This window comes from Capricornis sumatraensis, chromosome 11 (genome assembly GCF_032405125.1).
Source record: "Capricornis sumatraensis isolate serow.1 chromosome 11, serow.2, whole genome shotgun sequence".
Lineage (NCBI taxonomy): Eukaryota > Metazoa > Chordata > Mammalia > Artiodactyla > Bovidae > Capricornis > Capricornis sumatraensis.
In genome coordinates, this window is record NC_091079.1 from 91,912,368 (window position 1) to 91,926,078 (window position 13,711).

Below are 13,711 nucleotides of genomic sequence, written 5' to 3' on the forward strand. Positions count from 1 at the left end.
ACCGTTAGATAAGTCTGTAGCCTTTCAGAAAATACCCCTTATTCCTACTGAGTTTTGGAGAAGCAAAAGACTATCCAAAGAGTATCAGAAAGACTTATCCTCCTAACAGTACCTCTTCTACTCAATCCAGAAATTTAAAATTCCTTTACCTAGCCATCCCGTATCTTTTAAAATGAAAATATGGCCTGAAAGGTCAACTGTCAATCATTTTACCTCATAATGATGTAGCCTTCCTTTGCCTGGAAGTCACCTTACAAGTGACTGACAGTTCTAATTGGGAGAAAGAAACCAAGAGGTATTATCAGGAAGGTAATTTCACTTTGGGCAGGCCTAGATTATATTCGATTGCCAGGAGGTAGACAAGACATGAAGAAATGGAGAAGGAAAATTTCAATACAAAATTTGTCTGCTGCAGCTATTTTCCCAGGTCTTCCTGGCAATACCATCTTTGCCGTGACTTGTGGGCTTCCCTGGTGTCTCAGATGGTAAAGAATCCACTTACAATGCAGGTGACCTGGCTTCAATCCCTGGGTTGGGAAGATCCCTTGGAGGAGGGCATGGCAAACCACCCCAGTATTCTTGCCTGGAGAATCCTCAGGGACAGAGGAACCTCGTGGGCTACAGTCCATGGGGTCACAAAGAGTCGGACACAACTGGGTGACTAAGCACAGCACAGCACCATGACCTTTGGAGCAGGGGTCTATCTTAGAAACTGAGAGAAATGGAAGCTCTATGAAATGATAATTCCTTACCAACTAAATAAAGCAGTACTCCTTCAGACACATACAGACAGAGAAAGAAAGACTGGAAAATAATAGATAATGTGAATTTGGATAATTCATTTAACCTCTCTTAGCTTCCTTGTTTTTTAAAGTAGGTAATTTTTTTTAACAAGTTCATCATTAAATAAGTCTGAATTCATTTTTCCCACATGGTATTGTACATGGTCATCTGTTGAAACTGATTTCCTTTTTTTAAAACAGAGAGTAGTTTTAAAAAGTCATAGGTACTGTGAGTTCTGTATAAACTGGTGGATAGTAAGTTAGTTTCTTTGTTTTGACTTACAAGCTTCAACTTCTTCACAGAATAAAGAATGTAGGCCAAAGAAAGCATAATTAGTCACACATACAGAACAGTATTGTTTTTATAATTTGAAGCTTTCTGAATGGACAGGTTCAGTCCTGATGTAACTGTAAAAAGATTACTTAATGAATAGACTGAAAATACTACAAAATGTTATTAACTTTAATCATTAGTAGTGTAAATAGCCCTATGTTATTAATTGCTATTCAAACTTAAAAACATATTTTTGAATCCCCAAGAAGGCGGCAGGGATACACAATCATGTCACCTTGTACTTAGGAGAGTGCCCATATATATTTCAATAGAAACTTTGGTTTTAGGAAAGAATCACAAACATTTAAAATAATGGCTTTAATTATCATTTAAGTGTATCACAGGGGAAAGTGTACTTTAATTAAATATACATACAAGTGATGCTGGCAAGGTTGAAAGTTATTCTTAATTTTGATAACTCTAAAAACTAGTTTGTACATGACAAGACAAGAAAAAGAGCTATTTCTTTGAAGCAAGCAAACAAAAAGGTTCACAGTGTTTTGTATCCAACAGTATGCATTTTATGACAATAGCATGTACACGCTGAGCACCCTAGATCTCTCTTTATATCCTAAAGAAAATGGGTATTTACATTATTCATGAGCTGTACCAAATTTAAAGAAAGATCAGTTGTATACTCACCCCTTGGTCAGGATAAACTGTCCTGGGGTGTACAGCTTTGGCACTATCATTAAAATTGTTTGCAAAAGGAACAGAGAACTAAACAAAATAAAACATCTTTCCTTGAGAGTGGGGAATCTTTTATTTGCTGTTAAAATCAACAAATACTATTGATAAAGTAAAAACTGGAACAGGGGCCCACAAACATTATTTAAGTTGACCAATACACATTACAGCTTTAAAAATAAAAGCTATATATGTTACAAGCCCCGACTAGGCAGTGTCAAAATGACATTTATTTCTTTGCTTGCTTTGTGATCATAGCACTTGAAGGTATTTCAGGTCTCGGGGTACTTGACTTCTTTTTCTCTGCAGGCTGTAAAATCTGAAGAGAACACATCAGTGTCTCACCCACACTCATCGTGGCACCTGCTTTGTCATGCTCTCCACAATAACTGGATGCAGAGAACAGAGTGACCAACTGTCTCTTTGCAAAAAACATCTGTCCACCATCAACCTCCCGATGGGCTCTACACACAAGATCCAAATCACGTTCATGGAGAAATTCACAACCACTTCTGTACCAAGTGCAAAGCATGACTCTCTGTCATTTTCAAACACCAGCCAAAAACATCCTTATCAGGTTCAGACCACAAAAGGCCACAAAGACAATCTTGATCTAAGTCATCGATTGGCCGCATAATTTACCAAATCCACTCCACAGATTGGAGATCTGGTGATAAACCTCCATGACAGCAGAATATTTTCTCAACCAGGATGACTGCTATCCATAAACAGTTAAAGTAGTCTGCAAAAGTTTTCCATACTTTAATGTTATATCTTCTTTTAATTCATCATAAAATCCCTAAATTCTACTGATATTGTCACATTTGTGGTTTCCTCTGAGAAGAAAACAATCTAGAGATATTTGATTTTGTAAGCCAGTAAGAGGCAGAGAGTATCCAATGACTGCTTTCCCTTGTTCACATAGTCCCCAAGAAACAAGTAATTACTTTTGGAGGGAAACCACTGTACTCAGAAAGCCACAGCAAATCATATAGGATTGCGCATGGATATCACCTTATATTTTGAACGGTGCTTTCAGTCCTAGTAGGACAGTAGGCTGACTGAGAAAGCTCTCTCAGGACTTTAACAATCACAGTCCTCTGATTTCATGCCCCTGTAGCTGGACGTTGTGCCAGGCTTGGACCCTCTTTTGCAGCAACCATTGGATGCTGTCAGTGTTGTTCATCTAGATCCTCCATCGCCTTCCGACGCCCACCCTCCCGCAGCAGCACTGCCGCTGGCTCCACCGGGATCCTCACTTTCTTTCCCATCCCAGCAGCGCAGAGACGGTGCTGCAGCAGTTGCAGAAACCACAGCCGCACCACCCCCTCAACCGCCCCATCACTCCCAATGACTGCTCATTGCCTCCTCCTCCTTCCCCTACTGGAACCGTGAGAGCTAAAGCAGGTACATTTTTAAACCGGATAATCTCAAAAAGTTTCTATAGCTACACAACTGTTTAAGCTCTATAAACTGAGGAGATTTGCCACAACTAAACAATTCAAGAAAATAAAAAACCTTTATGTTACCCAAGGAACTTTTAATAAAGAGGAAATCTCTTACAAGACAAAATCAAACATTCGGCCTGTTGTGTTTAGTTATGACAAAGCCCCCACATCTTAGATTGTCTCATTAATCTCACCATATGATTGCGCCAGTATGTTTTGAGTTAGTATGCTTTTTAAAGATAGGCATTTATTAAAGAATGGAGTTGCACCAGAAAAGAAATTCTCAATAGAGCTGAAGTCCCTGAGTGGAAAGAGACCTTCCAAATTGTTTCAGCTGAAGAAGAGGGGAGGGACAGATCACCGCTACACTTGACGTTAGCTAAAAACTCCACCTAACAGTTCATATTCAGGTCTTTCTCTTAGTGTTTTCCCTCCTAGTTTTAAATAACCAGTGAGGTGCAGTGTTCTAATAAAATTAAGATTTCCTGTGACATGATTACTATTCAGGTAGGTAACTAGACTGGAATAAATCAAGTGTAAGACATGGAGAATCTGCGGCACTTTCATCTTCCTGCAAATCCCCTTATTCATTTCCTCACACATTTAGCTTGAGGAGAAGGTATGCATTAGGTACAATTTATTAATGAGAGATCTTTAAACTGAAAAATAGTCAAACTTGAATTTTCCTTCAAAGCTAAGAATGTCAAGGCTATGGTACACAGCTGCATGTGTGGGGTGGATACACAGAGGCCTGAGTCAGTCTAGGACTTGGCACCTGAAAATTTTAAAGGAAGAAAAGAAAGGGACAGGAAAGAAAGAAAGGAAACATTGGTGGAAAACTTGAGTCTGGGACACCTTCAAAGTCTTTGAACTCTGATAGCTTTCTATGACGCAAATCTTTCCATACTTGTTAAAAACACAACCCATTTTCCTGGGGGTCAGAGAAGGACTCCTGTTGCTTACTTTTTACTTCCAGTCTACTTAGAAATACCCTGACACTGATCCTGCTGGTAGGAGTTTAGTTCTGTCTGTTCTGAGGACAATCATGAGGTATTAAAACAAGTAAAAGTGAAAAATAAAGATAAAAAAGGATAGTCAAACATCACAAAGCAGTTTCAAAGTAAGGCCAATTTTTTCTAACTGACAAGAATTTCAGTCAACATTTTCTTTCTTCACCTTAAACTTGTGTCGTCCTTCAGAACAAGAAGCTAGAATTAAAACACAATTGGCCTGCCTAAACATGGATTGCGTGCGTGCCTGCTAAGTCACTTCAGTCGTGTCTGACTCAGTGCAACCCTATGGACTGTAGACAGCCAGGTTCCTTTGTCCATGGGATCCCTCAGGGAAGAATACTGGATTGGATTGCCATGCCCTCCTCCAGGGAATCTCAGACCCAGGGATCAAACCTGCATCTCTTATGTCTCCTGCCTGGGCAGGCGAGTTCTTTACCACTAGCGCTACCTGAGGGTGAGATCATTTATATAAGTTATTTCCTTAAAAAAGGTGCCCACTGTGCAAGAAACCAGGCCTAGAGTCATTAATTACATTCTGCTGATAATAGATTCATTGACTGTTTTAACAAAATACCATGATCCCACTTTTCTTTATTCCCTTCCCCGTTCCCCATCTTCCACCATCATTTAACTTGGAATAGACTACTAGTTTGCTGCAGCTGCTAAGTCACTTCAGTCGTGTCCGACTCTGTGCGACCCCAGAGACAGCAGCCCACCAGGCTCCCCCGTCCCTGGGATTCTCCAGGCAAGAACACTGGAGTGGGTCGCCATTTCCTTCTCCAATGCATGAAAGTGAAAAGTCAAAGTGAAGTCGCTCAGTCATGTCTGACTCTTCACGACCCCATGGGCTGTAGCTCACCAGGCTCCTCCGTCCATGGGATTTTCCAGGCAAGAATACTGGAATGGGGTGCCATTGCCTTCTCTGGACTACTAGTTAAGTTTGACTGTCATATGTTAAACTAAACTAATAGTCGGGACTTCCCTATAGCTCAGATGGTAAAGAATCTGCCTGCAATGCAGGAGACCCCTGGGTCAGGAAAATCACCTGGGGAAGGAAATTGCAAACCACTCCAGTATTCTCAGAGAATTCCATGGACAGAGGAGTCTGGTGGGCTACAGTCCATGAGGTCGCAAAGAGTCAGACACAACTAAGTGACACACACACAAACTAACAGACATGTCAAACGGAAAAGAGGTTTCCAAATGACTGAACTAATCTGGACCATGATTCTACTGTATTTTTATGTGCCATTGTATTCTCTTATTTGAATGCTGATACAAGATTTCTGTTGTTGTTCTATTGATTTGTTGCATGTTGACTGCCATATATGTAGTGGTCAGATATACTTTAAAAGTTCAAACTAATCAAAAATAGAATTATCTTTGTAAAATTAGTAATTTACCTGCTTCTTAAACCTTGAAACTATCTGACCTACAAAAATTATTAATTACACAAAGGAAAAGGGAACTAAACTTACATCATCCATTTCTGTCTTCACTTTAAATTCCATCTCTTTCATATTTTTTGTACTCAGAGTATTTGCTCTAGAATGAAAGCAAATATGAAATACATAATTTCCAAGTTACTACATTAATCACGACAAAGTAAAAAGGATGAGTCACTTTATTATAACAATTAGAAAGTATCCACAGTGGTTTCCATGTTACATCCCAGCTGTTCATAAGACACTGGTAAATGTATATCTCTCTGGGATCCTCAGAAATAAAGTAACAGCTGCTGCTGCTGCTAAGTCACTTCAGTCGTGTCCAACTCTGTACAACCCCACAGACAGCAGCCCATCAGGCTCCCCCGTCCCTGGGATTCTCCAGGCAAGAACACTGGAGTGGGTTGCCATTTCTTTCTCCAATGCATGAAAGTGAAAAGTGAAAGTGAAGTTGCTCAGTCGTGTCTGTGGACTGCAGCCTACCAGGCTCCTCTGCCCATGGGATTTTCCAGGCAAGGGTACTGGAGTGGGTTGCCATTGCCTTCTCCAAAAGTAATAGCACAGACATCTAAACGGAGATTTTTAAAATGTAATTTATCTCACCTGGACTCCCAGCTATCATATCTTTAAGGCATAGGAGGTAAATTGACAAAAAAGGGTGAGTAATAAGGGAAAAGGCTAGAAAGTATACGGTTTTTCAGAAATCTTGTGTAAAATACAGGAAGTAAAGAGAGAATCAATAACAAGATAGGATCAGATAACAATGTGCATATATATATATATATATATATATATAGAGAGAGAGAGAGAGAGAGAGAGAGAGAGACTCTATAAGGAGTTCATGATCTGAGCCACAGTCAGCTCCCAGTCTTGTTTTTGCTGACAGTATATAACTTCTCCATCTTCAGCTACAAAGAATATAATCAATCTGATTTTGGTATTGCCCATCCGGTGATATCCATGTGTAGAATCATCTTTTGTGTTTGTAGAAGAGGGTGTTTGCTATGACCAATGCATTCTCTTGGCAAAACTCTGTTAGCCTTTGCCCTGCTTATTTTGTACTCCAAAGCCAAACTTGCCTGCTACTCCAGGTGTTTCTTGACTTCCTACTTTTGCATTCTAGTCCCCTATGATGAAAAGGACGTCTCTTTTGGTGTTAGGTCTTGTACATCTTCATAGAACTGTTCAACTTCAGCTTCTTCAGCATTGGCGGCTGGGGCATAGACTTGGATTACTATGATATCGAATGGTTTGCCTTGGAAACGAATAGAGATCATTCTGTAATTTTTGAGATTGCACCCAAGTACTGCATTTCAGACTCTTTGTTGACTATGAGGGCTATTCCATTTCTTCTAAGGTATTCTTGCCCACAGTAGTAGATATAATGGTCATCTGAAGTAAAATCACCCATTCCAGTCCATTTTAGTTCATAGATTCCTAAAATGTCAATGTTCACTCTTGCCATCTCTTGTTTGACCACTTCCAATTTGCCTTGATTCATGGACCTAATATTCCAGGTTCCTATGCAATATTGCTCATTACAGCATTGGACTTTACTTCCATCACCAGTCACATCCACAACTGGGCATTGTTTTCACTTTGGCTTCGTCTCTTCATTCTTTTTGGAGTTATTTCTCCACTCTTTTCCAGTAGCATATTAGGCATCTACTGACCTGGGGAGTTCATCTTTCACTGTCATATCTTTTTGCGTTCTCATACTGTTCATGGTGTTCTCAAGGCAAGAATATAGAAGTGGTTTGCCATTCTCTTCTCCAGTGGACCATGTTTTGTCAGAATGCTCCACTATGACTCATCCGTCTTGTATGCAGGTCAAGAAGCAACGGTTAGAACTGGAGGTGGAACAAAGGACTGGCTCCAAATTGGGAAAGGAATACACCAAGGCTGCATATTGTTATCCTGCTTATTTAACTTATATGCAGAGTACGTCATGTGAAATGTCGGGCTGGATGAAGCAAAAGCTAGAATCAAGATTGCCAGGAGAAATATCAATAACCTCAGATATGCAGATGACACCACCCTTATGGCATAAAGTGAAGAAAAACTAAAGAGCCTCTTGATGAAAGTGAAAGAGGAGAGTGAAAAAGCTGACTTAAAACTCAACATTCAAACAACTAAGATCATGGCACCTGGTCCCATCACTTCACGGCAAAGAGATGGGGAAACAATGGAAACCATGACAGACTTGCTTTTCTTGGGCTCCAAAACCACTGCAGATGGTGACTGCAGCCATGAAACTGAAAGATGCTTACTCCTTGGAAGAAAAGTTATGACCAACTTAGACAGCATATTAAAAAGCAGAGACATTACTTTGCTAACAAAGGTCCATCTAGTCAAAGCTATGGTTTTTCCAGTAGTCATGTGTAGATGTCAGAGTTGGACCATAAAGAAAGCTGAGTGCTGAAGAATTGATGTTTTTGAACTGTGGTGTTGGAGAAGACCCTTTGAGAGTCCCTTGGACTGCAGAGAGATCCAACCAGTCCATCCTAAAGGAAATCAGTCCTGAATATTCATTGGAAGGACTGATGCTGAAGCTGAAACTCCAATACTTTGTCCACCTGATGCAAAGAACTGACTCATTTGAAAAGAGCTTGACACTGGGAAAGATTGGAGGAAGAGGAGAAGGGGACGACAGAGGATGAAATGTTTGGATAGCATCACTGACTCAATGGACATGAGTTTGAGTAAACTCTGGGAAATGGTGATAGACAGGGAGGCCTGGCATGCTGGATTCCATAGGGCCACAAAGAGTCAGATATCACTGAGTGACTGAACTGAACTGAACTGATAGACTCTATAGAGATAAAACTTTAATTTTTAAGAATATATTATTTCACAAAGAATTTCAAAAGAAGGATGAGATGTTAGTAGAAGCTTTATCAAATGGTGAACACTGAGCAAACAGAAAAATAATCAAAATATGGAAGGGCCTTACAGATGGTTAGTAAAAAACAAAAAGAATGTACTTTTTAATAAGCTATGTAGAAAAAGTAGGTAAATTAATACAACTTTGGAAAAGTTAAATTTGAGGTTATTTAACTTTTCAAATGATTACATTGCTGTATGGTTTATGTCTCATTAGATACTATAAACATTCCCTTAATCAGAAAAAAGTAACTCTAATGCAGTATATGGCTATGATGCTAATTTATTCACTTTAATAGATTTTATATATTCTATTTTATAGCTATAACAAAATACTTCTCCTCCACTAAGACCATTTCTTCTCCATTAAGACCAACATTGTTCTATATCACACGTAGATTAAAAAATTCTCTTTCTAGCTCTAAATCTAAAAACATGAGATTATAATACTGTCTCTTCCACAGAAATAAAAGTAACTGACAACACCATATATTTTGCTGCTGTGTCAGAATAAACAGCATATAAATAATATCTTACCTTGGGAAGCGACCAATCACGATAGCTGTGGTACACACAACACCAAACAGCAGCCCAACATTGGCAGCAAAACATATTGTAAATATGTATGTACTGACCCATATGCCCTGAAAGAGAACAGGAGACAGAATATATGGGTCCTTTGGTATGCTCCTCTTTCTCCCGATTGCTAAGTTCCTCGCAGTCTTGTTCTACAACATTCCTGTGATGAAATCTCTCTGCAAGAATAGAGGACTAGGTGGATGTGGAGTACATCTCTCTCCACAAATGCATCAGGAATACATCTTCAGATATAGAAGATCTCGCAGAACACCAGCTGAGTACTGGCAGGAGTCCCTGACCAGGACCAGGAAAGGAATATACAGATCCACACAAAACTGGAGGACAGGGAATCCTGGTGTGTGGAAGTCCATGGGGTCACAAAGAGCTGGATGCAACTTAGTGACTGAACACCGACAACGGAAGAAGAAGCGAGAGAGAAAGGGCCTGAGAAAAAATGCTGTAGCAATTACAGTTGAAAGATTCTCTAACATGGGAAAGGAAATGGCCAAACAAGTTTAAGAAGCACAGAGAGTTTCACATAAGATAAACTCAAGGGGAAACACATCGAGACACTTATAATCAAACTAACAAAAATTACACCCAGAGAAAAAAATACTAAAAGCATCAAGGGGAAAAGCAACAGGCAAAATAAAGAGAACCCGTATAAGGTTAATAGCTGATCTCTCAGCAGAAACTCTGCAGGCCAGAAGGGAGTGGCAGGATTAGATCTAAAATTATGAAAGAAAAAAACTTACAATCAAGATTACTCTACCTAGCAAGGATCACATTCAGATTTGAGGCAAAAACCTAAAATTTTACAGACAAGCAAAAGTCAAGAGAATTCAACACCACCAAATCAGCTATACAACAGATGCTAAAGGGACTTCTAAAAGCAGGAAACACAAGAGAAGGAAAAGACCTACAAAAATAAACTCAAAACAATTAAGAAAATGCCCAAAGAAACATATATACCAATAATTACTTTAAATGTAAATGGATTAAATGCCTCAACCAAAAGACACAGACTGGCTGAATGGATACAGAAACAAGACCCCTACAGATGCTGTCTATAAGAGACACTTCAGACCTAGGGGCACAAACAGATTGAAAGTGAGAGCATAGAAAATGGTATTCCAGGCAAATGGAAATCAAAAGAAAGCCAGAGTAGCAATTTGCATATCAGACAAATAGACCTTAAAATAAAAAACATTACAAGAGGTAAGGAAGGACGATACATAATAATCAAGCTATCAATCCAAGAAGAAAATAGAACAATTGTAAATATTCACACACCCAACATAGGAGCACCTCAATACATAGGCAAACATTAACAGGCATAAAAGGGAACTCAATAGTAACAATAATAGTAGGGGACTTTTCCACCAATGGAGATCAACCCTGGGATTTCTTTGGAAGGAATGATGCTAAAGCTGAAGCTCCAGTACTTTGGCCACCTCATGCAAAGAGTTGACTCATTGGAAAAGACTCTGATGCTGGGAGGGATTGGGGGCAGGATAAGAAGGGGACGACAGAGGATTAGATGGCTGGATGGCATCACTGACTCGATGGACGTGAGTCTGAGTGAACTTCAGAAGATGGTGATGGACAGGGAGGCCTGGCGTGCTGCGATTCATGGGGTTGCAAAGAGTCGGACATGATTGAGTGACTGAACTGAACTGACAGATCATCCAGGCAGAAAGTTAATAAGGAAACACAAGCTGCAAATTACACATTAGATCAGATGAACCTAATGGATATCTTCAGAGCATTCCATCCAACGCAGAAGAATACACTTTCCTCTCAAGTGCACATGGAACATTCTCAGGATAGGTCACATCTTGGGTCACATATCAAACTTTACTAAATCTAAGAAAGTTGAAATTGTAACAGGTATCTTCTCTGACCAAAATGCTATAACAGTTGCTATTAATAATAGGAAAAAAACTGTAAAAAAATACAAACACATGGAGATTTAAACAGTACACTTCTTAATAGCCAAAAGGTTACTAAAAAGATTTCTTAAATACCTATAGACAAATGACACTGAAAACATGATGACCCAAAACCTATTGGGAAGTTCTAAGAGGGAAGTATATAGCAATGCAATCCTATCTCAAGAACAGGAAAAAATATCAAATAGACAAACTAATGCAACTGGGAAAACAACAAAAAACAAACAAAAAAACACAGAGAAAGTAAGTAGAAGTAAATAAATCATAGAGATGAGAACAGAAATAAATAAAAAAGAAATGAAAGAAAAAATGCCAAAGATCAATAAAACTGAAAACTGGTTCTTTGAGAAGAAAAACAAAATCCATAACCCATTAGACAGACTCATCAAGATAAAAAGAAGGAAGACTCAAATGAACAAAATTAGAAATGAAAAATGAGAGATTGCAACAGACAATATTGCAGAAATACAAAGGATCATAAGAGACTACTACAAGTAACTATATGCCAATAAAATGGACAACCTGGAAAAATATGGACAAATTCTTAGAAAATCACAACCTCTAAGACTGAACAAGGAATAAACAGAAATATGAACAGATCAATCTCAAGCATGGAAATCGAAATTGTGATTAAAAAAAGACATCTCCCAAAATACAAAACCCAGGACTACATGGCTTCACAGGTGAATTCTATCAAACGTTTAGAGAAGAGTTAATGCTATTCCTTCTTAAATTCTCCCCAAAAAGTTGCAGAGGAAGGAACACTAATGAACTCATTCTAGAAGGCCAGCATTACCCTGATGCCAAAACTGGAAGAGACATCACAAAAAAGGAAAATTACAGGTCAATATCAAAGGTGAACATAGATAAAAAATTTCTGAACAAAATTCCAGCAAACAGAATCTAATGACACATTAAAAACATCATGCACCATGATTAATTTGGGTTTAATCCTATGGATACTTCAATATACGCAAACTGATCAATGTTACACACCATATTAACAAATTGAAAGATAAAAATCATATTATATTCTTGATAGATGCAGAAGAAGCTTTTTACAATATTCAGCACCCATTTGTGATAACAATTTTTCAGAAAATGGGCATAGATGGAACCTATGTCAACCTAATAAAGGCCATATATGAGAAACCCACAGCAAATATTATTCTCAATGGTGAAAAGCTGAAAGCATTTTCTCTAAGATCAGAAACAAGTCAAGAGTGCCCACTGTCACCATTATTTTTCAATATAGCTTTGGAAGTCCTAGCCATGGCAATCAGAGAAGAAAAAGAAATAAAAGGAATCTAGATGAAAAAAGAAGTAAAACTCTCACTGTTTACAGATGACATGGTACTATACACAGTAAACCCTAAAGACACTATCAGAAAATTACTAGAGGTTATCAATGAATTTAATAAAGTCACAGGATACAAAATCAATACACAGAAATCCCTTGCATCCCTATATATGAACAATGATAAATCAGAAAGAAAAATTAAGGAATCAATTCCATTCTCTATTGCAACACATAAAATAAAATAAAAGACCCAGGAATATACCTATCAAATGAGACAAAAGACCCATATGCAGAAAATGAAGACACTAGTGAAAAAAAATCAGAGATGACACAAACAGATGGAGAGATATTCTTAGACTGGGAGAATAAACATTGTGAAAATGACTATACTAACCAAAGTAATTTAGATTCAAAGCAAACTCTACCAAATTAACACTGACATTTTCCACAGCACTAGAACAATAAAATTTACAATTTAAGAAAGCTGAGCGCTGAAGAATTGATGCTTTTGAACTGTGGTGTTGGAGAAGACTCTTGAGAGTCCCTTGGACTGCAAGGAGGTCCAACCAGTCCATTTTAAAGGAGATCACTCCTGGGTGTTCTTTGGAAGGAATGATGCTAAAGCTGAAACTCCAGTACTTTGGCTACCTCATACGAAGAGTTGACTCATTGGAAAAGACTTTGATGGTGGGAGGGATTGGGGGCAGGAGGAGAAGGGGATGACAGAGGACGAGATGGCTGGTGGCATCACTGACTTGATGGACGTGAGTTTGAGTGAACTCTGGGAGTCAGTGATGGACAGGGAGGCCTGGCATGCTGCAATTCATGGGGTCGCAAAGAGTCAGACATGACTGAGAGACTGAACTGAACTGAACTGATGGAAACATAGAAAGACTCCAAATAGCCAAAGCAATCTTGAGGAAGAACAATGGAGCTGGAGGAATCAATTTTCCTGACATTAGACTATACGCTACAGCTGTAGTGATCAAGACAATATGGTACTCACATGTCCGACTACCTCTCAGAATCCTTCTTTCTGGCATACATCTTGGCTGAGCAATGCGTGTGCCACCAGGAAACACCAGGAAGGAGTCAGAATGATTGGCCAAAGACAACCTGGAAAGTAATACTATCACCATAAAACCTAAGACTGTGAGCCACGTGGCAGAGCAGTTCTCCTGGATTCCTTTACCCTACTGCTCTCCACTCAGGCATCCCTACCTAATAAAGTCCCTTGCATTGTCAGAAAAAATAAATAAATAAAACAGCATGATATTGACACAAAAAC

General features: G+C 38.9%; 1 protein-coding gene and 1 pseudogene across 1 annotated transcript in view; both read right to left on the bottom strand.

Annotated features, from left to right (window-relative positions):
• Nucleotides 1-13,711, bottom strand: part of SLC26A7 (solute carrier family 26 member 7) — a 146,416-nt gene that overhangs the window by 29,737 nt on the left and 102,968 nt on the right. The window contains exons 11-12 of the mRNA XM_068983719.1: nt 9,130-9,236; nt 5,743-5,809 (exon numbers count right to left, since the gene is read on the bottom strand). Coding sequence (XP_068839820.1) covers nt 5,743-5,809; nt 9,130-9,236 — 174 coding nt within the window. The remainder of the gene's footprint in view (nt 1-5,742; nt 5,810-9,129; nt 9,237-13,711) is intronic.
• LOC138088703 (serine/threonine-protein phosphatase PP1-gamma catalytic subunit B-like) lies at nt 1,120-4,878 on the bottom strand (annotated as a pseudogene).